The sequence below is a fragment of the Macaca nemestrina genome, chromosome 13 (genome assembly GCF_043159975.1).
Source record: "Macaca nemestrina isolate mMacNem1 chromosome 13, mMacNem.hap1, whole genome shotgun sequence".
NCBI classification, from domain to species: domain Eukaryota; kingdom Metazoa; phylum Chordata; class Mammalia; order Primates; family Cercopithecidae; genus Macaca; species Macaca nemestrina.
In genome coordinates, this window is record NC_092137.1 from 25,578,805 (window position 1) to 25,603,293 (window position 24,489).

The window sequence follows — 24,489 nt, forward strand, 5'->3', positions numbered from 1 at the left end:
TTAGCCAGGCATAGTGATGTGCACCTGTAGTCCCAGCTACTCAGGAGGCTGGGGTGGGAGGACTGCTTCAGCCCAGGAGGTCAAGACTACAGTGAGCCGTGATACCGTGATCACACCACTGCACTCCAGCCTGGGACAGAGTGAGACCTTGTCTCCAAAAAAAAAGAAAAGAAAATTCACATTTTATATATTCACAATGAAGAGGTATAGTAGACATCTATACCTACTTAACAGACATACGTAATGTACATATATGCATTACTTTTTGGGTTCAACTTTGCAGAATTTATACTGAAGCATCAGGTGAAAAAATTTTTAAACACACTTAAAGAAAGATAAAATGTTAGGTTATTGATCCACAGGGTAATTTTTAAGGTAATAGAAAAGAAGAAATTACCAAAGGAATGAAAATATTCAGTGTGAACTCTCATGATTGCCGCTAGTTACAGTTGATGGAAAAATATTAAATACCCATACGGGGGGAAAAATCCAGCAAGAGACTAAAAGATGGCCCTAGTAGAAAGTAAAATAAATTAATTAACAAATACATATTAAGTTCCTATTATGTGATCCAAGTGCAAGCACTGTTATGTGTTTAGAAGCACAACAAAGAAATATGACAGATGGTCCTTATCCCCCAAGACACTTTCAGTGTAGCTGGAAAAATAAGATACACTTGAAACAAAGAAGAATTTGAGCTGACCACAGAAAAAATAGAGGCAAAAAGATACATGTTAAGCCCTACCACGTGCTAGGCACCACTACAGTTAACTATGCTGAGTTTGCCAGTAGCCACATTATCCTCTTCTTCCTTAGTAACAATACACTAATTTTACTTTGTGCAGGAATGTACCAACTAACAAGCTGCAAGTTCCCAGCAAGTAGTGGTCATGTGACTAAGTTCTAGCTAAAATGAGCTTGTAAGCAGAAGGGTTGTAGGGGACTTCCAGAAGGCTAGGTAAACAAACCTAACTGAGCTGAAAAGCAGGCCACTTTTTCCCTATTCTCTCCCTCCTTCTTCTATCTGGAGTGCAGCTATGAGAGCTGGAGCTCCAGCCGCCATCCTGGACTATGTGGTAATCTCAATCTTGATATAGAAATCACACTAGAATGGTAGGGGGAAAAAAGTGTGAATCCCAGATGAACATGAAGTTACCATACTGGCCCTGGACTACCCACCTCTGGACTTCTTTCATGTGAGAGAAAATTAAACTTCAACTTTGTTTATGATACTATTATTCTGGGTTTCTGCTCTCATGCAACGAACTCTAATACTAAGCATTACTCTACTATTATAGCTTAGAAAGGTTAACTTGCTTAAGGTCAAAAAGTTAAGAGGCCAAATCAAGTTTAAACCCACACCTATCTGACTCCAAAATAAAAAGCATTACACCACACTCCTTCAAAATATAATTTAGAATAGATACAAAAACACATGTGAAGGAGTTGTCAAGTTCTAAAAGAAAGAAATTTAGAAGCTAGGCCTTGAATGAGAGGATCTGGAACGATGGGGCCAAAACAGGTTGAGGATAGGGACTGGGGGGCACTAAAGAAGAGTAGGATAAAAGTCTCTATGACAGGAATGTGCAGTGTGTACCTCTATACTGGTGATAAGCAGGAAATAGGGCATTGAAGAACACATTCTATGACAGCCAATTTATATTAAGAAATAAAGAAAAACAAAGACTGAATAGGAAGAGTATTCCTGTTATAAAAGAAAACGATGAAGGAGGGAAGCAACTTGGATTTAGCTTAAAAACTTCTAAGTAGAGATCAAATTTTTAGAAAGTTAGGTTTCAAGGCGATTAGACTGTTAATGACCAGCACACAATGAATAAAAGAAAAAGAATGGAATTGGAGACACCAGCTAGGAAACCTTGTAAACAATGCACAAAGGAGGTGGGGGGAGCCTGGATTACAGTAGTGACAGTGTGTGCAGGGACACGGGAGGCCAAATCCAAGGCATTTCAATGCAAGGAACTGCAGCTGATGGCAAACTAGATTACAGAATAAAGGAAGTTTAAAAGTTAGGATTCTTTTAAGTTTCTAGCTTGGGAAAATGCTGACAAATCCAAACTGACATAAGCAAATCGAATATAAAGATATTACACTTAGCTCTGAACATAACTGTCTGAAATAACTAGCAATTTTTTTTTGAGACGGAGTCTCGCTCTGTCACCCACGGTGGAGTGCAGTGGTGCGATCTTGGCTCACTGCAAGCTCCGCCTCCCGGGTTTACGCCATTCTCCTGCCTCAGCCTCCTGAGTAGCTGGGACTACAGGTGCCTGCTACCACGCCCAGCTAATTTTTTGTATTTTTAGTAGAGACGGGGTTTCACTGTGTTAGCCAGGATGGTCTCAATCTCCTGACTTCATGACCAGGCTGCCTCAGCCTCCCAAAGTGCTGGGATTACAAGCGTGAGCCACCGCACCCGGCCCAAACTAGCAAATTTTTTAGTGGAACTACCCTGCAGACAGTTAGAAACAATATTTGACTACAGTTCTAGACTACAGATAGAGAACTTTGAAAATGTTACCAATGATATGAATAAATGATGCTCTTCCAAGGAGGGAAGAACATAAATGGTTTAACCTTTAAATAGCTGGCTGCTGATCAGGCATGGTGGCTCACACCTATAATCCCAGAACTTTGGGAGGCCCAGGCAGGAGAATCGCTTGAGCCCAGGAGTTCAAGGTCAGTCTGGGCAACATAGCAGGACCTCGTTTCTACAAAAAATAAAAAAAATTAGCTAGACATGGTGGCAGGCGCCTGTAGTCCTAGCAACTTGGGAGACTGAAGGGGGAGGACTGCTTGAGTTTAAGAGTTGGAGGCTGCAGTGAGCTCTGATCATACCACTATACTCCAGCCTGGGTAACAGACCAAGACCCTATCTCAAAAATAAATAAATAGCTGGCTGTTATTCTTACAAGGAGGAAAATAATCATTCATTAAATCTGAATGAAAACAAACGGTCAACATGGGAGGTGGCAGACACTGCCAGGTGCTTCAGTATCTTCTTCCCTTTCTTGCTCACTAGCTGAGCCCGACTGCTGGGAATGGCTTGTGCCACTTAACAAATGACTTCTCAGCCTCCTTTGCACATTGCAATGCTGGAGTCGATTTCTGGAAAACCCTCTGCTTTCCTAACAGAGGCACCTCCTTCTTCCTTCTGCCTGGAGTAAGTACAGAGGCCTGGGATACGGCAATCATCTTTTGATCCTAAGGAAGAAAGCCATATGGCAGAAGGAAGACGGGAAGAAATGAAGTCTGTGATGACAACCATAAGTCAGGGTAGCAACTTTGAACTTATCAGCCTTTGGACTTATTTTTACATGAGAAAAATAAATCCTAATGTGCTTAAGCCACTGTCAGTCAAGTTTTCTATCGCCACTCTGTGTATTCATAACTGAGTAACTAATGAGTAATTAACCTGTGGCCATTAATGGTGGGAATATTCAGGACCAGCGACTTTTAGCTTCCAAGTACATGAAAACATATGTGTATAGCTTCACAATCACAAAAATGTGTATGTATACACCCACACCAACAAATCTATACCTAACCCATTCAGAGTAATAAAAAGGAGTGACTGGATAGTAAAATGACAAACCACTCCCACGAAAAAGTATTATTTCAGTTATACTTAGTTACTATGTCATATGAATAGACTCAAAGTAATAAAAAAATTTTTATTCGTAAGAAACTATAACAGGCCCATATTACAGTAAGTGAAGCAGAAACATGTCTATTTGTTTTAATGAGAGATGCTGCTAGACCCCAAAATTGAAGGCACAGTGAAGTAATTCATCACTTCTTGAGTTATTGGTTTAAAACAATTTTTTTATGAATAGCCTTATCTGTGAACAATTGTAAAATTGTAAAAAACAATTTTACAATGATTGCTAATTCTTAAATCTTAAATGAAGTTTAACAATCAACCTAAGTTATTGTGATTTACCTATGTATATATAAAAGGATCTTATCAAAGAAGTGAATAAAATAATAAAATTTAATGAAAATATTTAAAAAATTAAACTAGTACTCTAATTAAATAAAGCCCTAAACCCTCCTGGCATTAAGGGACTAAATTACTTACCAGATCCCCAGTTAATTTCCCCAGTAATTCTCTTTCTATTTATACACCTCTGAAAGTATGCTAATTCCCTAATAGTTATTTCCAGCTAAAAAGGAAGCTTTCTCCCTTGTGAAAAACCCAAAATCAAGTCCTTAAACATACATGTGTGCGCAATTTTTAAAATATTCTATAATATCTTTTGTGTAATAAGCAAAATAATGCTACTGGGCCACCATCATCACATATGTTTTGATTTTTTCCTGGTGATAATGACCCTGGTTTTGCTGGCTGGATCTATCCATCTATTTCAACTCCCCTTTCATCCCCACATGACTAGCCACGTGCTTTTTTTGCAAGATGACAGGGCTGTTGAGACTGAAGAAATGAGTCTGTAAACGGAAAAGCCATTTTCTTTTACATGTTTGCTTTCCCTGGCAAATGACTCTCATCTCCTGTCATCTTTCTACCAGCTCAGCAACCTAACCCACAAAACCATGCACACACATCTGTATGTTGATAAATACCTAAACACAACTAGGCCCAAGTGCATACTGTAGTTCGAAACTTATTAATATGCCACTGGCCAGGTGCGGTAGCTCACGCCTGTAATTCCAGCACTTTGGGAGGCCAAGGCGGGTGGATCAGCTGAGGTCAGGAGTTCAAGACCAGCCTGTCCAACATGGGGAAACCTGGTCTCTACTAAAAATACAAAAATTAGTCAGGCATGGTGGCGCACGCCGGTAGTCCCAGCTACTTGGGAAGCTGAGGCAGGAGAATCACTTGAACCCGGGAGGTGGAAGTTGCAGTGAGCCGAGATTGCAGCACTGCACTCTAGCCTGGGCAACAGAGCGAGACTCCATCTCAAAAACAACAAACAAAAAAGAAACTCATTAATATGGCACATCATTAAGCTGCAGTGAGGCTGGAGGGTGGGAGTCTGCAAGCCTTGGGCTTCTGGTGTTGATTCAGCCAGGAACTACCTGAGACAAGGCTCCAGACCTCCTTTGGTTTTTGTTTTCCTTTTTCTTCTTTTTTCCCCTTTATTCATAAAATACACATTTAAGGCTTATCTCTTACTTTCTTCCATTTCTAAAACATTTTGGTTATTTCAAAAATGTAAATCTAGCCATCACTCATTCAGATTAAACAGTCACTTCCATCTACTGAGGAGAAGGGATGGTTAACAGAAACCAGTGAAGATAATTACGCAGCCATGGGTGGTTAAAAAACTACAGCAGAAGAGTCTAAATTCTGAACAGGTGAAACTGGTTAACTATAACTTCAAAGGGAGGCCCTTCTACAGTCTGCTGATAAAACATCAAGGAAGCAAACAGTTGAAACATCAGTAGGAATAGTCAATTCTGATCAAAACAGAAAGAATCTCAGGTCATCTTTTCTCTGACTGCTGATAGTGCGGTCTATCAAAAACATGCCAAAAGATAAATAATATAAATTATTATTATAAAACCATTGTGTTAGAACCCAGAGGAAAACCCCTGTTATTTTGGTATATTTCTTATTTTCTATATGCATAGCAAATTTTTGTTTAAAACTATATTACACTTATGCATTTTGATCTAAAACCTATTTTTAAAGACATTATATTCAATCATGTGGGTGTCCTAAAACTTAACTGAGTTCTCACTTTTGGACACTAAAGATGTTTCAAGTTTTCAAATAAGTGTTGCAACAAATATACAAAAAACTTGGGGTATACTTCTGATTAATTCCTTAGGATAAACTCAAGAAGTAGACTTAGTGAATGAATATGAATCTTTTTAAAGCCTTCCTGAAATATACCATTAAAGTGCCTTTCAAAATGGTAGCACCAGCTTTTTAATGAATTTTAAAATAAATTTATGAATCGTTTGCTCCTTTTAGTGCAACCAGATGCAATTTGAATAAGGAGACTAAGTTTCTTCGAAAACAAATAGCAGAATTAAAGTAAATAAATTGCACAGTCAAATTAATTGATAATTAAGCATGTTTTAATACATAATGGGCTTTACAGTCTACAAATTTGTTTCCTTGAGTTATATTTTGGGTTTCTGACATTACTGAATTTTGATTGTGTTTTTAATTAAAAGTCTGTATTCCGATTACAAATCATTGGTATTTAGAATCCTGATAAAAGTTACCTCTGAATCTAGGACATAGTGTCTAATGGCCATAACAGTGAACCATCTCTGTAAATGAATGCTACCTGGAGACAGAAACTCTCTTAAGACAAATCTGAAAAATCTGAGAAATGTTTTAAACAAAAAGTACAAATATTTTTTCAGTCATTCAAATGCTATTTTTATACTAAAACAAACCAAAAACTCCATGTCAAATAAAAAAAGGAGAGGGGAGAAAATCATAGGAAAAATTCTAAGAAAGTAAAAAGTAGGAAGATCAAAGCCAAAAAAAAAGTAGAAATGCTAAAACATTCCATAAATGAGAAAACTTAATATAACAGGAGCATTAACAGAGGTAACAATAGAGTCCAGTCAGCAGAAGGAGGTTGGAGTGAACAAGAAGAACCAAAACAATGGAATAATTAGATAGGAGAAAGTGAATAAACAACCAAAGATCATTTGCGTTACAATACAGTGTTATTTCTCTCTTTTGGCTACACAATTATTCAGCCACCTCAACTAAGTAGGACATTGCTGAGAACTAGAAAACAAGGAGGGAAAGGTTCTGAAAATAGTCAAAACTAACAATCATACTACACAAGCTCAAGTGCTTCTCTCATAACAATCACTTTAAATCCTTATTTTAAATAGAATGCTAAGAGGTTTGGTTATGACTTCTCTGTCTGTAGCATATTAAAAGTAGTAGGTCAGAAGCAAGGAATGATTTCCAGAGAGTGGTACACTGAAAATACATACCATCATATTTGCCAGTGACAAAGGATATACACAAATCACTGCCGCCACCACCAACAACGAAAAACTCAAGAACTGAAAAAACACAATAGTCTCAAAATAGGAGGAGGAGGAATAGACAAATCAAGCTTTACAATTGGCCCTAAATCCTAAATGCATCAGAAAATGGCATCCTTAAGAGATGAAAATGTTAAAAGTATAATCAGTGAGTTCTGATTTCTTTCTTTTCTATCTTTCTTTTCTCTTCCCTTCCTTCTGTCTCTCTCTCTTTTCCTTCCTTCCCTCCTTCCCTCCTTTCTTCTCTCTTTTTCTCTCTTTCTTTCTTCCTTGAGACAGAGTCCCACTCCATCACCCAGGCTGCAGTGCAGTGGCATGAACATAGCTCACTGCAGCCTCCAACTCCTAGGCTCAAGTGATCCTCCTGGCTCAGTTTCCCAAGGAGCTGGGACCTCAGGTATGTACCGCCATGCCAAACTAACTTTTAAAATTACTTTTATTTTTATTTATTTACTTTATTTATTTATTTTTGAGACACAGTTTTACCCCGTCGGCCAGGCTAGAGTATAGTGGCACAATCTTGGCTCACTACAACCTCTATCTCCTGGACTCGAGCAATTCTCCTGCCTCAGCCTCCCACGGAGCTGGGATTACAGGCATGTGCCACCATGCCCAGTTAATTTTTGTATTTTTAGTAGAGACAAGGTTTCACCATGTTGGCCAGGCTGGTCCCGAACTCCTGACCTCAGGGGATCCTCCCCAACCTCCCAAAGTGCTGAGATTACAGGCGTGAGCCACCACGCCCAGTCTTAAAATTACTTTTATAGATACATGGTCTCGCTACATTGCCCAGGCTGGTCTCAAACTCCTGGCCTCAAGTGATCCTCCCACCTCAGCCTCCCAAAGTGCTGGGATTACAAGCATGAGCCACTGCACCCAGCCAAGTTCTGTTTAAAATGGAAGGGGCAGGCCACATTTTAATACATTTTAAAGTGGTTTCCACCCTGGAAGATTAAAAAGTAGAGACAGGCTTCCCTGCCCGAATATTTTACTTACGTTGAACATCTCAATCCCAAGCCAAGATAATTACAGTACAACAAAAATAATGAAACAGACCTACAACTGGCAGAGAAACAACAATTTTTAGCATGGAAAAGATAAATCATACTTGAAATCTACTTGAATCAGAAAAACACAGTGATTGGTAACCCAGCACAGTCCCTATCACATCCATCCAAACACTATTGCAATGATCTGGGGTCCTGAGCATGCTGACATGTCACCTTTGGCTTGGCCCATGGGCCTTTGTGCCACTTCAATCTTGGTCATTTTGTGTTCCTCCAAAAAGTTCAGAAGCCACATCTAAAAAAACTGCTATCACCTGGATCCCTTCCAAACCAAGAACTAGAATTTCTGCCTTTTCACGAACAGTTACAACACAGAACTGGAGTAATTTTAGTATTCAATCAACAATTTACATTTGACAAAATTTTAGGTATTTACTATGTGCCAGGTGAGCTGGCTCTATGTAAATATAGTAGACTGTAAAGAAACTTAAAGATTCCAGAGTCATCTAGAATACAGTTAATTTTCTGGTAATGTATTTCTCTACTACTGTATTTTTCAACTAGTCTCCCCAATATTAATAAAGATGGTATATATATTCTTTATCTAGATCATTAAAAAATCAGACAAGATTACAACTTTTCTTTGTGTTTGAATGAAATATACTTTCGTATATATTCTATTCCTCAGAAAAACATCGTTTTTATATTTTACAAAAATATAAAAGAAATTTCAGCCCAAATAATATTTTGAGATATACCATGTGAAAAACCTCACAAGAATACTTAAATAAAACCATAATTTTTATTACCAAAAATATGTTCTACATTGCAGCTAATTTTGAAATGAAGATAAACTGGATAACAGTTGATCAAATACATTAAGATCTTTCTTTGGAATAGCTAAATCTGTATCTAGTGGGCCATCTAGCTTTCCAACTTTCAGTGTCATAGTAAAGTAAGAAAAAGCACAAAAAACAAATACACCTCTGAAGTAATCTTGCCCAAAAACCTGTATTAATACTTGAATCTGATCAAGCCTCTGTATCTTTCAATTTAAAAAAAAAAGCAGGGCACAGAGGAACATGGCAAGGACGCAGTCATCCAAATCCGGGCTCACAGGGTACTGCGCTACCTCATTAAGACTTCAGCCTCAACCCCTGAAAGCTGACATCCAGTTTCCTACTCCGTGGCTACTGCTTTATGGCATTCTGAACACTGTACTGAAATTACATGTGTGTCTCCTGCTACAGCATCCGTACCGGGGAGCACAATCACATAGCTCAGAACAAGGCTCTGACGTCTGAATTAAAACCCCAGCTTTGCCCCCTGGGTTAACTCATTGATAAAAATGAAGAAAATATCACCTGCTGCTCAAAGGAATTTTAAGGATTCCATGAGAAAATATATGTAAAGCACCTAGCACAATTCTTGGCATATCTTAGGGAGTTAGTAACTAATGACTGAATAAATAAAAACCATAAGCAGCAAAATTAAATAGTGAATTTCATCTCTTTTGATTTCATCTAATCACCTTCTTACAGTATCTAATGAATGGTGAAATGCCAAAGTGACTAATGGTTAAAAAAAATTAGCAAACATAACAGGAATATTTTTTAAAAACAGCTTCTAAATAACTGTGGCTGACTCTAGGGTAGTAAGGAATAATGTAATCACAGCAAACATCACCCGATGAAGAATGGCGTTATTAAGAGCTAAACCAGACCAAACCTAGTAAAAGCAATCAAATTTACTTCAACGAAAAGTTCTCAATATAATCATTTTCAAGCATAATTTTAATAATGTGGAAAACATTTCCAAAATAAGTTTTTAAATGTCAGCATTACAATTCTGAGTCCTTTCAGTTTTCTCACTAAAACACACTAACAATAAATTAAATCAACCAACTTTTCCATCTGAACAGTAGGTGGCATAACTGACCTACTGTGGGCCAGCTGCTGCAGTGAGTGATAACGGTCATTTTTTTAAAAGCTCAGTATAACATCATTCAAAATTCTGACAATAATCATTTAAAAGTCCTAACTTGAAAATGACATTTTTCAAATAATATAAAAATACTTACATCTCAATTTGTCCAGCATTTTTCCACCACACATGGTTGCTAACATAGCTTTAACTGAAAATACCGTCAACTTGCCTCGGCCCTCACTGCAAAATAAATTATATTAGAAATAATTGCTATCTGAAACCACAAAAGGAGTCAAATGTATCACTAAATACTGAGCAACCAGTAAGTTGATTCCTGACCTTGTCTGTTACAACTTTATCACATTTGGAAACCCTGGATTTTTTTTTTTTTCTTCATTTGTAGAATAAGACTTCTCCTATGCTAGGTGACGAATGCTAAAGCTAGCCTGAATTTTCTGGAAGTAAGTTTTAGAAACACTCTATGTAATTTCTATTGGCTATGTAGCAGAGGTCAAATGGATGAACCTGAAGTGAGTTTCCTATTAAACCCATTAAATCCACAGCTGCAGTTCTCAAGTATTCAAAACTGAGGGGCCACCCGGTTTGAATATAATTCAGAAAGATAACCTTACATCAGGATATTACAACGGTTTCTTGTTACACACTAAACAACAGGGTGCATCTTGCTATGAAGATTTTATAGTACACTCATCTTTGTTTTTACTGTAACAACCTTTATGTTACCACGTGTTTATTCTAAGAAGCTCAATCACACCTGTCTCAGATCTTCTAATACACCACTGTGAGAAAAGTGAAGAGGAAGGGATGGTAACATTAATTCTTCTTTAGGAACTGGAAAGATGAAATGCAGAACATAAATGAATCACCTAAAGTAATGCTGCACACCACCAGCAGAACCAAGATAGTATCACCAAGGCCTCTGACCCAGAGTGTCCATGGCTTCATTCATTCAACTATGCCCTGGTTTCACAGCAGATAAAAATTTCACTAGTTGGTTGTTAAAGTTACCACATGTAAGCCAAGAATGTGCTTTTTGTGTTAATTTTTAAAAGCCTGTGTTCACAATGTTTCATTGTAACTTAGAGTAAAATACTTTTGCAATAATGAGAGCTATACCATCTTTGTTTTGAAAAAACAGGTATCATCCTGTTTATATCCACTAATGGTTCTAATACAGGGTTTCCCATTTTCCACAGAAAGATCACACCTGAAAAAAGGCAAATAGCCTATAAGCTAGAAAAGTATCCGTGAAAACACCACAAGGAAATATCAACATTTGTTACAGCTGAGCTTTTAACTATTACATCTCCTTGAGTTTATTCGTAAAACAAAATAGGAATGCCCGCAACTAGCTAAAATTAGAATGGGTTTTTTAAAATATATTGTTCTTCAGAAATAAAGATACAGCTCCATGTACAAGGCAATATGGCACCCAGAAACAAGGCATATTCCTGCATCAAATATCTACTGCATTATGTAAGAAAAGCTGATGGTTATAAGATAGATCATTAGGTTAAAAGGAATGGGTTTCTAAGACTGACACAGAGCTTTTACAGTGGACTTTCTTTTTTTACACCAAGCACTTGAATGCTGAGTCTACATTTAAGCACACCCTACCTTATGGGACAAGTAGACTTTCCACTACTAAAGTACAAAGAAGGAAAAAAAAAAAAACCATATATTTGCTTTCTCATCTTTTTTTGAAACTAGGACAGGGGCACATAACAGAGCTCCACCAATAAAATGCACTATGCTAGATTTCAAGGGGGGAAATGATTAACTTGGGGAAGCAAGGAACTCCAGAAGAATCCACGTGGTGGGGATGGCAGCAGTTGGAGCAGCCACACCCAGTGCTCTGGGGCAGCAGAGATAATGATTCTTGGGGGCAGCACCCAGAGCCCAGTGTCAGTGGTGTTTGGAGCACAAGCAGCAAGGTCTGTGGCCAGAGAGGTGTCTTCATGAGAGTTCTGTGCAATGATTTTGCACTATGTTCCTGGCAGTGTAGTTTTCAAGCCTACTTTCCCAGCCTACGTACAGAACCTGTGGGTCACCCTTTTAATTAATTAGCCAGAGATGGTATCTATTACTGACACCTAAGAACTCTGATGGATACAGCTTCTAACCTGAAGTAAAGTGGCCCACAAAGATGAAGCAACAAAAGAAACTATTGCTGAAGTCCAGAGTGGGATTAAGAATGCCTGATGGGCTGGGTGCCGTGGTTCACGTCTGTAATCCCAGCACTTTGGGAGGCTAAGGTGGGCGGATCACCTGAGGTCAGGAGTTCAAGACCAGCCTGACCAACATGGAGAAACTCCATCTCTACTAAAAATACAAAATTAGACAGGCGTGGTGGCGCATGCCTGTTAATCCCAGCTACTCAGGAGGCTGAGGCAGGAGAATTGCTTGAACCTAGGAGGCAGAGGTTGCGGTGAGCTGAGATCGCACCATTGCACTCCAGCCTCGGCAACAAGAGCGAAACTCTTTCAAAAAACAAAACAAAACAAACAAACAAAAACTTGTTATACATGTTGCAACACATAAAAATTTCCATAATAGAATGTATACACACACACAAACATTAAAAATACCAAGGCTTAGGCCCAACCCTTAGAGATCCTAATTATTTGGCCTGGGGTGGGGCGTTGGCATTGATAATTCTTTCTTTTTTTTTTTTTTTTGAGACGGAGTCTCGCTCTGTCGCCCAGGCTGGAGAGCAGTGGCAGGATCTCAGCTCACTGCAAGCTCTGCCTCCCGGGTTCGGGCCATTCTCCTGTCTCAGCCTCCTGAGTAGCTGGGACTACAGGCGCCCGCCACCTCGCCCGGCTAGTTTTTTTTTGTATTTTTTTAGTAGAGACGGGGTTTCACCGTGTTAGCCAGGATGGTCTCGATATCCTGACCTAGTGATCCGCCCGTCTCGGCCTCCCAAAGTGCTGGGATTACAGGCTTGAGCCACCGCGCCCGGCCGGCATTGATAATTCTTAAAAGTTCCCCAGGTGATTCAAAACACAGCCAGAATTGAGAACCACTGACCCAAAACAAATCAACTTTATTTAAAAAAAAAAAAGAAAAAAAAGACACAAGAGGAAAAGGGGAAGTGCATTCACATACACAAAATAGCCATGAAAGAAATACAAATGACTATAAAGTGCATGAAAAGGCACTGACTTTAATTAATTAAAGGAAAAGAAATCTAAAAAATAATGAGATACATCTGTAAATGTCCTAAGTTACTGTTTCCAAAGACTGTCCTCAGTCTAAGTAGTGTGAAGTCTGACTTAGGTGAAATACATTTTTGTTGTTGTTGTGTTTTTTCTTTTGAGACAGGGTCTCCCTCTGTCGCCCAGGCTGGAATACAGTGGCATGATCACAGCACACTGCATCCTCAACCTCCTGGGCTCAAGCGATCCTCCCGCCTTCGCCTCCTGAGTAGCTGGGACCACAGGCACGTGCCACCACACCTGGCTTGAAAGATTTTTAAAGACACAGTTTAGCTACACTTCCTTTTATTTTGTAATGTAATATTTATCACTTTCATAATTGATTACTTTTAAAAGGATCACTTTAAAGAGAGAGTATATGTGCCCGAAAAAAGTAAGTCATCTCTCTGGTTTTCCATAATTTTAAGCTCTAACCATGACCAACATTATGCCTTTAGTTAATTCCGTATGGTATCATCCTTTTTAACTTTTCATTAAAATATAATGAACATACAGAAAAGTGCCTAATTCATGAATGAACTTTCACAAAATGTTCTCTCATGAACATTTAAAGTTCACTGAATGAACTTTCATAAAATAAACACCTAGGTAACTAACCAGCACTCAGGTCAAAAGACAGAACATTACTAGCACCCAGAAGCACCTCTTTCCTAAGCCCACTTCCCACCGTGGTAGGTTCTATCCTTTTGGGGTTGTTTTGTTTTGTTTTGTTTTGTTTTGTTTTGTTTTAGACAGAATCTCTCTCTGTCGCCCAGGCAGTGGTGTGATCTCGGCTCACTGTAACCTCCACCTCTTGGGTTTAAGTGATTCTCGTGCCTTAGCCTCCCTAGTAGCTGGGATTACAGGTGCACACTACCATGCCCAGATAATTTTTTTTATTTTTAGTAGATACGGCATTTCACCATGTTGGCCAGGCTGGTTTAGAACTCCTGACTTCAGGTGATCCACCCACCTCAGCCTCCCAAAGTGCTGGGATTGCAGGCGTGAGTCACTGCACCCAGCCTGGTAACATCTATCCTGACTTCTAGTATCATAGGTCAGATTTGCCAGCAATTGAACTTCATATAAATGGAATCTTACAGTATGTACCCTTTTGTGTCTGGCTTCTTTCGCTCAACAAAATATCTGCAAGATTTATTATGTTGTTACATATATTAGTTCATCCTGCTATGCAGCATTCTGTTACATGAATGTACTGCATTTTATCCATTCTCTTATTAAGGGATATTTTCAAATTTCTCTATTTTAAACTATTCGATGAGCATGACAAACAAAACATGAGTCACTGCCTATATTATAGGTAGAAATAAACACTTGTTGACTTATTGATATTCCTTACTAAAAGAAAGAAAAAAAAGCTGCTTGTGAGTAAAAGTGAAACCAATGGCACAAGAACTAATAACATTCTAAGGATTATAATACAATCAGCCCTCAGTATCCATGGGGGATTGGTTCCAGGGCCCCTGCAGATATCAAAATCCACAGATATTCAAGTCCCCTCCAGAGCTGGCCCTCCATATCCGTGGGTGTCTGAATCCACACATGGGAACCTGCAGATACAGAGGGTCAAGGGGTACTGGCAATGCTGAGGAGTCTGAAAATAATCTAGAGGCAAAAGCACAGCACCTTGGAAATACCTTAAGGAAGAATGCCATCCTTAGGATCCTATCAACTTCTAAAGTGATTATATCTGGGAACTGTGGCGCATGCCTGTAGTCCCAGCTACTCAGGAGGCTGAAGCAGGAGAATCACTTAAGTCCAGGGATTTGGGACCAGCCTGGACAATACAGTGAGATCTCATCGCTCAAGAGAAAAATAATAATACACTAAAATAAAGTGATTATTGTTGGTCTAATACTTAACAAAGGAATTATTAAGAAAACATCTCTGGAATTATTTGGATAGACCAAGCAGAAGAATGAATGTAATTATTTCTTTCTCTCTATACCAAGTAGGCCCTTTATCAAAAGAGACAGCACATTATCTAAGCACAGAAAAAGGAGAGAAACAAAGGGGGCAGAAAACTGTTCCATTCTTTTCGCACAGAATTTATACACTCAAGAAGCCTGAAATGATGTTTTTGAATATGCGTATTCATAGTCATTTTTTGCAGCATGTTTCTAATGGCAAAAGACTGGAAATAATCAAACTGTCCATTAATAGAAGACTGCTATCATAAAAAGAATAAGAAATTATATATGAAAGAAAATTATATGCAAACCAGACTAAGGGGAAAAAAGCAAGGTATAGAACAAAATAATTGTTAGAATGTTATCTAACAACTATGTTAAAAAAAAGAGGGAGAAAAATAATATATTTGTTTGCAAATGTATAAACTATATGTGAGAGGATATTGAGAAAATAACAACACTGGTTGCCTCCAGGGTGGGAAGTAGGCAGCGTAGAGAGAGGAACGAAATGGTGGGTAATTTCACATTGTTAAGTATTAAAAACGCTTATACTAGAAAAGAATAAGGTTCTCAAGTCAATAATCTAACCCTCCAACTTAAGACACTAGAAAAAGAACAGCAAATTCAACTCAAAACAAGAAAAAGGTAAAAAATACTATAAATAAGAGCAGAAATTAATGATGCTGAAAACAGAAAAATAGAGAAAAATATCAATAAAACCAAAAGCTGGTTCTTTGACTAGATCAATAACAACAGAAATCTCTTGCCAGACTAACTAAGAAAAAAAAGAAGATACAAATTACCAACATTAAGAAAGAGGGGATATCACCACAGGTTCTACAGACATTACAGAAATAATAAAGAAAGATTATTTAAAAACCTTTATGTCCATGAATTCAACAACTTGGAGAACTAGACACATAAAGACTACTCCTTGAAAAACACAAACTACCAGAGCTCACTCAAGAAGAAACAGATCAACTGAATAGACCCATATCCATTACAAATTGAATCTACATTTTAAAGTCTTGCAAAAAAGCAAGCTCCTCATTCTGAGGGCTGTACTGGAGACCTCTAAACATTTAAAGAAGGAAAACCTGCATTTCTACTCACTCTTCCAGGTAATAAAAAAAAAGGAGGAAACACTTCCCAACTCTTTTTATAAGGTCAATATTATTCTTTTTTTAATAATTTCAACTTTTATTTTATTCATTTATTTATTTATCTGTAGAGACAGGGTCCCACAATGTTGCCCAGGCTGGTCTCAAACTCCCAGACTCAAGTGATCCTCCTGCCCTAGCCTCCCAAAGTGCTTGGATTATAGGCATGAGCAACCACGCCTGGCTCCATTTTTATTTTAGATTGAGGGGATACATGTGTAGGCTTGTTACATGGGTATAGTGTGTAATGCTGAAGTTTGGGGTATGAATGATCCTATCACCCAGGTAGTGAGCACAGTATTCAACAGTTTTTCAACCCTTGCCCCCTCCCTCTGTACCCGCTCTAGCAGTCCCCCGTGTCTACTGTTCCCATCTTTATGTCCATGAGTACCCTATGTTTAGCTCCCACTTATAAATGAGAACGTATCAGTATTTGGTTCTCTGTTCCTGCATTAATTTGTTTAGGATAAGGGTAAGGTCAGCATTATTCTGATACTGAAAACAAAGACATTACAATAAAAGACAAGTCAGTATCTCTCATGAAAATAGTCACAAAAATCTTGAACAAAATGAGTAAATCAAATGAGGGACAGGACGGGTGCAGTGCCTCACGCCTGTAATCCCAACACGATAGGAGGCCAAGATGGGTGGATCATGAGGTCAGGCATTTGAGACTATCCTGGCCAACATGGTGAAACCTTGTCTCTACTAAAAATACAAAAATTAGCCAGGCATGGTAGTGCTCGCCTATAGTCCCAGCTACTCAGGAGGCTGAGGCAGGAGAACCGCTCAAACTTGGGAGGTGGAGGTTGCAGTGAGCTGAGATCGTGCCACTGCACTCCAGCCTGGGTGACAGAGCAAGACTCTGTCACTCAATAAATAAATAAATAAATCAGGACAAAAATCACAACCCAGGGAGCTTTATCCCAGAATATAAGGCTATTTTGACGTATGAAAACCAATCAATATAATTCACTATCTCGACAAACCGAAAAGAAAGGCAATATGACCATCTGAATAGATGCAGAGGACAAAATTCAACATCAATTCCTGATACTCTCAGAAAACTCAGGAAAAAAAGATAATTTCTTCCATGTGACAATGGGCATCTTTAAAAATAATCATGGTGACCATCATACTCAGTGAAGAAAGACTGAGTGCTTTTCCCCTAAGATCAAGAACAAATCAAGAGGACTGCACCCACCACTCCTTGTCAACATCACACTGCAGAACCCAGCTGGTGAAATAAGACAAGGAAAATAAACAAAAAAAAAATACACATTAGAAGTAAAGAAACAAAACTATGTCCATTCCAGGCAATATGATCATATGTAGAAAAGCCATAGAACTACTAACGACACTATAGTAAGTGAGTTTAATTAAAAATATTTTTTAAAAACGTTCCAGATCTGTATGCTGAAAACTACAAATATGAATGAAAGAAATCAAAGACGATTTAGAGAGATATAATACGTTCATAAAATGGAAGGTTCAATGTAATTTAAATGTCAATTTTCTCTAAACTGCTCAGAATCCCGTTGCAATTCAAAGCAATCCTCTGAGGAGACGCAGGCAGGGGAAAAAACAAAACTGTTTTTCCTACTCTCTTACACAGCACTTCACTTCTGACACCAGATGCCCAGGGAGTTATTTCCCCACGCACCAAGCAAGCAATTCTTCAGCGGATACCAGCTGGATGTCTATAATCTAATTCAAGTCTGACACCATTTACCTGGAGATAGCACCAGACCTCACAGGCTGAGGGCTCAGTCCCGCAAGACTGCTCCCCATTTCAGATATAAGTAGCAAGTAGCAGGCTGTCACCTATACTTCTGACCAACTAACTATAAAATTGGGGTTCCCATGACCCTTCCTTGGACTGATTAGTTTGCTAGACTGGCTCACAGAACTCAGGAAAACACCTATATTTAACCACTTATTTATGAAGGATATTATAAAAGATACAGATGAACAGTCGGAGGAGATGCATAGGGTGTGTTTTGTGGGAAGGGGCACACAGCTTCCATGCCTTCCTCAGGTGTGCTATGCTCCAGGAACTTCCACCTGCTCAGCTATCTGGAGGCTCTCCAAACCTAGTCCTTTTGGGTTTTTTACAGAGGCTTAATTACGTAAGAGTGACTGATTATAGATTTGGCCATTGGTGATCTGCCTTCAGCCCTTCTCCCTTCTTGGAGGTTAAGGGGTGGGGCTGAAAGTCCCAGTTCTCTAATCAATCACATGGTTAGTTCCCCTGGCAAACAGTCTATATCCTAAGACTGGCCTCCTTAGGACAAAAGATGCTCCTATCACTCAGGAAATTACAAAGGTCTTAGGAGTTCAGGGTAAAGAACCGGGGTCAAAGTCCAAATACTAGAACAAAGATTCTACAACCTATCTACAAGGGGGTGTCAGGAGCTCTGTCTCAGGAACCTGGGCAGAGATCAAACGTTAGAACAAAAGATTCTCCTACAACCCCTATCACTTAGGAAATTACAAGGGTCTCAGGGGCTCTGTGCCAGGGACTGAGGGCAGAGACCAACATGTATATTTCTTTTTTTTTTTTTTTTTTTTTTTTTTTTTTGAGATGGAGTCTCGCTCTGTCACCCAGGCTGGAGTGCAGTGGCCGGATCTCAGCTCACTGCAAGCTCCGCCTCCCGGGTTCACGCCATTCTCCTGCCTCAGCCTCCCGAGTAGCTGGGACTACAGGCGCCTGCCACCTCGCCCGGCTAAGTTTTTGTATTTTTAGTAGAGACGGGGTTTCACTGTGTTAGCCAGGATGGTCTCGATCTCCTGACCTCGTGATCCGCCCGTCTCGGCCTCCCAGAGTGCTGGGATTACAGGCTTGAGCCACCGCGCCCGGCCCAACATGTATATTTCTTATCATTTCGCAAATCCCAATTGAATTCACAATAGGGTATTTCCGTAGAAATCAACAAGATCGTTTCTTGTGTATTTTTAGAGTTCTAAACCCATGCAAATCCTCAGTAAGGTATGAGAATAAAGTTACTATTCAGATACCTAAACTCCATCCTGTTCTTGTTATGTTGAAAAAGTCCCTTGTGCTATTTTCATATGCATCCAGAGCTGAGAACCACCAACAAAGAGCTTTGAATGCAACAGTAAGACTTTAGCTTTTATTTTGTTGGCAATGATAAATCAAAGGACATAATAAAAGATTACAGAAAATTAATCACACTGCATTTGTGTAAATCTTTCTGGCTCCAAATCTCTCTTCCTTCAAAGAGACAGAACTGTTATCTATCCTTGCTGCAGAGAAGAAACTGTTGCTATCTATGCAGACAGACAGGAAAGTATGGCAGAGTCCAGCATACTAGCAGGTCATACTTCCAACTCTGTGAAAAGAGACTTACCTCATTAATACTCATCCATGAACATTACCCAATGGATCTTCATGGGTACTATGATATCTTTACTTCTCTATATTATGATAATAATTAGCACTTGTACAACATTTTCTTAATCTTCTAAATGTTTCTAGAAACACTAATATTTTACAATACGTTGCATCCTTATTCAAAATATCCTTTGACTCAACCCTGTTGTAAATATTAGTCCTAGATTCAGAGATTCTCATATTCAGAGTAACAGATATAATTCTCAATTAACCTGGATCAGCACTAAAACATTTGTATTCTTTTCCATTCATTAATATTATTACTAGTCTCAATGGCTGGTCTCTTGTGAAGGAATCTGTTAATTTACAGAATAATCTAGAGCAGGCTATTTATAGTAAAAAAAGACTCATTAACCCCTCAACTAAGTATTGCCAGTAATGTGTGGTCCCTTAACATATCACCTCTGAGATCCCCTGTTAAACCATTTTTCTTATTCACAACAGCCACGTAGAAATCTCCACACATCATCTCCCACCCAACAAACCACGAATCTTCTCTTCCCTCTGCCTGTATGCACTTTCAGGCGGACAAATGTATGTGTGCTTCACATCACAGGCTTTATTAAGTGTCAGGGGATATGCATCAGAGCATCAATGTGTAACTGAATAGGATAAACAGACTATATAAGCAGAGTGGAAGGAGTTTTAAGTTCAGGTAAAAGTAGAGGAATCTGAGATTAAGGATCATAGTAAACTTGAGCGGGATGAATTTACAGACAAGAGAGATTTGGGGAAAATACTTAGTGAATCTTTATGTTTAAGAATACACTCGGCCGGGCGCGGTGGCTCAAGCCTGTAATCCCAGCACTCTGGGAGGCCGAGACGGGCGGATCACGAGGTCAGGAGATCGAGACCATCCTGGCTAACACGGTGAAACCCCGTCTCTACTAAAAAATACAAAAAACTAGCCGGGCGTGGTGGCAGGCGCCTGTAGTCCCAGCTACTTGGGAGGCTGAGGCAGGAGAATGGCGTGAACCCGGGAGGCGGAGCTTGCAGTGAGCTGAGATCCGGCCACTGCACTCCAGCCTGGGCGACAGAGTGAGACTCCGTCTCAAAAAAAAAAAAAGAATACACTCATAAGTAAGTACGCATCCTGAGAATGGGACAGTGGGCTCAGGTCTTAATTACTAACCAGTCTTCCCCATTCATATCACTTATCATTTACCACTTTAGGTTCACAGCTTGTGCTATCAAAAGGTTTACACACTATTCAAAAGGAAATATTAATATAAACAAAAATATACACAAAAGTTATAATTGTATATTTAAATACAGTTACAGAAACTTATTAAAGAAGCCAGGCGTGGTGGCTCACGCCTGCAACCCCGGCACTTTGGGAGGCTAATGCAGGCGGATCACTTGAGACCAGGAGTTTGAGACCAGCCTCAAACTGTATTAATAAAAATACAAAAATTAGCCAGGTGTGGTGATGGGTGCCTGTAGTTCCAGCTACACGGGAGGCTGAGGCAGTAGAATTACTTGAACCCAGGAGGTGGAGGTTACAGTGAGCCAAGATCACACCACTGCTCTTCGGCATGGGCGACAGAACAAGACCCTGTCTCAATAAAAAATTTAAAAAGAAACTTATTAAAGATTCCAGTATAAAATTTTAAAATTCCAGTATCACTTGGAAATGTATACTTTAAAATTCCAGTATAACTTGGCATAAAGAAATAGTTATCCGATAAAATTAATGAAGGGGTAGTCTCTACATCCTTACTTCCACAAATCATGTTACTTATATTTTTCCCTTCAAAAAGAAAAAAAAACTTAGCTCCTTTCTCTCAACTGATTGTTTTGCAGGCCAAACGTCAGCAGTGACTCCTCTGTGCAGAATGCTTTTCTTGGCACTGAAACCCCTCAGTCTACTTTAAGCCTAACTTCCTACAACTGCCTCCAAACAAGGCCAAGAGGAAGCATTACCTTTGCTTTTCTAATATTTCTTTAGAGCCCCAGCATTCTTCCTCTACAACTAGAGGCAAGCAGAGAGAAAACTGCAGCTACTCAGCACCCTGATACTGCCCGACTTTGTTCTTTATCTAACTGATTCCTTCTTCTTGGAAGAACTCATTCTTGGTCCTTCACACAAGACATCTGAAATTATTCTGTATACACTAGTCAAGTTATACTTAAAACTGAATAATTAGCTGCCCCTGGCCACAGCACATGTCCTCACCAATGTCCATGTTTTCACTACTTCCAATGTAAAAGTCCAAGTTTATACCAGAATCAATTCTCTTCAAACAAGATTTGGAAAAGATATTTAACCTGGTTTCATCACAAATAATGTTACTCACTTCAAATCTGGCCTACGAGAGCTACAGAGTTGATTGGTAGGTCAACATTTGAAATATAATGCAATTAACAGTGAATACTAACCCCTCTGTCAAGACACTAAGATGAAAAGATAAACAGGTAATATTTGTTGAGATGGTTAAGACAGAAGAAACTTGTTATTTTAACCCCACTCAAATAGAAGCCCTCCAGAGAATGTCCTCCTTCAGTAAGGGACATGATGATTCTCTTTCTCAGCCTTCTCTGCATGATTCATTTCCACAGCCCTATCATTTTACAGTCTGACAATAAACTATGCACATGACTTCTAAAAAGAGTTATTATCCAACACTGAGAAAACACCATTATTAGCTCTGTGCCAAGCTAAGCAGACAATGAGTCATCCTGAAGAAACGCTGTTATGTTTCAACATGCAGGTACCTTCTGAAGCCTCTGAAGTCCCCACCTGTTCCCTGCGGATGGGAAATCATTCGTTCCAGGTCAGTAAGGTCTCAAATTCTGCCTTTCAATATTTAAAACTAACCTAATCTGGATGATGATTCTAGCTTTACACTATCTAGTAGGGGTTTGCTATTCAAATTAATACTTGTGAAAACAAGACTACGGGTAGTATTTTGTACTTAAGAACACAAGCTGTTTCTATCTCTTTAGCAAATGATTGTGGATGCTGCCAACCATAAATTTCTCACACAGAAACAGACTTCAACTTCAGAAACACTATTACCAGTCCGATTATCGTATGTAGCTAAAAGTAACAAGAGCATCTCTCTTTGATTTTCAAAAACTCGGATTCTGCCAATTAATCTTAATTTACAAAACTTCACAGTGTAAGGATGTTGCAATAATCAACTGCAAATCAAGAATCCATTTGGCAAATGTCAAACAGCTTTAATCAAGTAAAATCAGCTTAGAATATTATTCCATTTTATCACAATCAGAATGCCTGCTGCTTTTCATTTCAATCTTATAAACATTTATAAATAATCTAGCGTTATACTAATTGAGGAATGAAAGAAATATAAGCACAATCTCTGCTCTCAAGGACGTCCATTCCATTTTGAACACTTACAAGAAGTGTACAACATTATGTAATTAAAGGCCAAAATAATAATATAAACAAGAACTATAAGTCATTAAAAGGATTAAAATGGGATTGGTGATAATAAGGCAGGCTACACAGTAGGTAAAAACTTGGGTGGAGGCCGGGCGCAGTAGCTCATGCCTGTAATCCTAGCACCTTGGGAGGAAGAGGTGGGCAGATCAGGAGGTCAGGAGTTTGAGACCAGCCTGACCAACATGGTGAAACCCCATCTCTACTAAAAATACAAAAATTAGCCGGGTGTGGTGGTGCGTGCCTGTAATCCTAGCTACTCAGCAGGCTGAGGCAGAAGAATTGCTTGAACCTGGGAGGCGGAGGTTGCAGTGAGCTGAGATTGCGCCACTGCACCCCAGCCTGGGCAACAGAGTGAGACTCCGTCTCAAAAATAAATAAATAAATAAAATAAAATAAAAATCTGGGTTGAATCCTCAGAAAGAGACAGGATTTGGACAGAACAAAAGGAGACTGGGTAATCCCAGACAGACGAGGGAGCTGAAAGGGAACAAAACACATGGCATTTGTCTGAGGAAAACGAGCATGTCATATTGGAAAAGAAGAGTGTCTCCAGGAGCGTAATTAGAGGTTGGTGTGGGCAGGGAGGTAAGCAGTGTTATCATTAAACCAAAGGGAGGAGTGTGAGCTTAATTCAAAACCACAGGGATTCTTTGAAGGTTTCTGAAGTGGGAAGTTACATGATGAAACAGTGTCTTGATCAGATTAATTTCGAAGTGAGGTACTGAACGGACAGAAGTCTCTCTGGACTTGTTACTACTTCTCTCCTCTGTTTCAGAAAAAAACAAAGGCAAGGAAAAAGAAACACACTCAGAAAAAGTATTCCTCCTGCCCTTTCTTTTAAAACAAAAATAAATAAAAAGAAAAGAAGCACAGAAGAATAAACAAAAAAAAATTTCTGAAATATTAGCTAATGGTAAAACCCTTTGCAAGTCTGCATATTCTGAATTCAGAAGATTCTTGTTTGCAAATTAGCACAAACTCATGACTTCTCTTGGAAGAAAAGCTACAAGACAAAGAGTAAGGAAGTGATGGATGGCCGGTGTGGTAGCTCATGCTTGTAATCCCAAGACTCTGGAAGGCCGAGGCAGGAGAATTCCTTTAAGCAAAGAGTTCAAGACCACCCTGGGCAACAAAGCAAGACCCCATCTCTACAAAAAATAAAAAATACAATAATTAGCCTGTTCACATTGAGAAATAGCTCTGAAATTTTAAAAAGAAAAAGAAAATAGCCAAGCATGATGGCATGCACCCAGTAGTCCTAGCCACTCTGGAGGCTGAAGCAGGAGAATGCTTGAGCCCAGGAGTTCAAAGTTGCAGTGAGCTATGATCATGCCACTGTACTCCAGCCTGGCTGACAGAGTAAGACCTTGTCTCTTAAAAAAAAGAAAAGTTAAATGTGCTACAACGGTGGAAAATTTTCC

General features: G+C 39.1%; 1 protein-coding gene across 44 annotated transcripts in view; it reads right to left on the minus strand.

Annotated features, from left to right (window-relative positions):
* LOC105479800 (dystrobrevin beta) overlaps positions 1-24,489 on the minus strand; it is a 311,471-nt gene that overhangs the window by 218,512 nt on the left and 68,470 nt on the right. For 39 of the 44 annotated variants that reach the window (XM_071076352.1, XM_071076345.1, XM_071076342.1 and 36 more), the window contains one exon: positions 10,090-10,175. The exons of the other annotated variants lie outside the window; for them this stretch is intronic. Coding sequence is in view for 38 of the 39 variants with exons in the window: in XM_071076345.1 (XP_070932446.1) it covers positions 10,090-10,175 (86 nt within the window). In the remaining variant the exon portion in view is untranslated. The remainder of the gene's footprint in view (positions 1-10,089; positions 10,176-24,489) is intronic. 44 annotated transcript variants of the gene reach the window in all.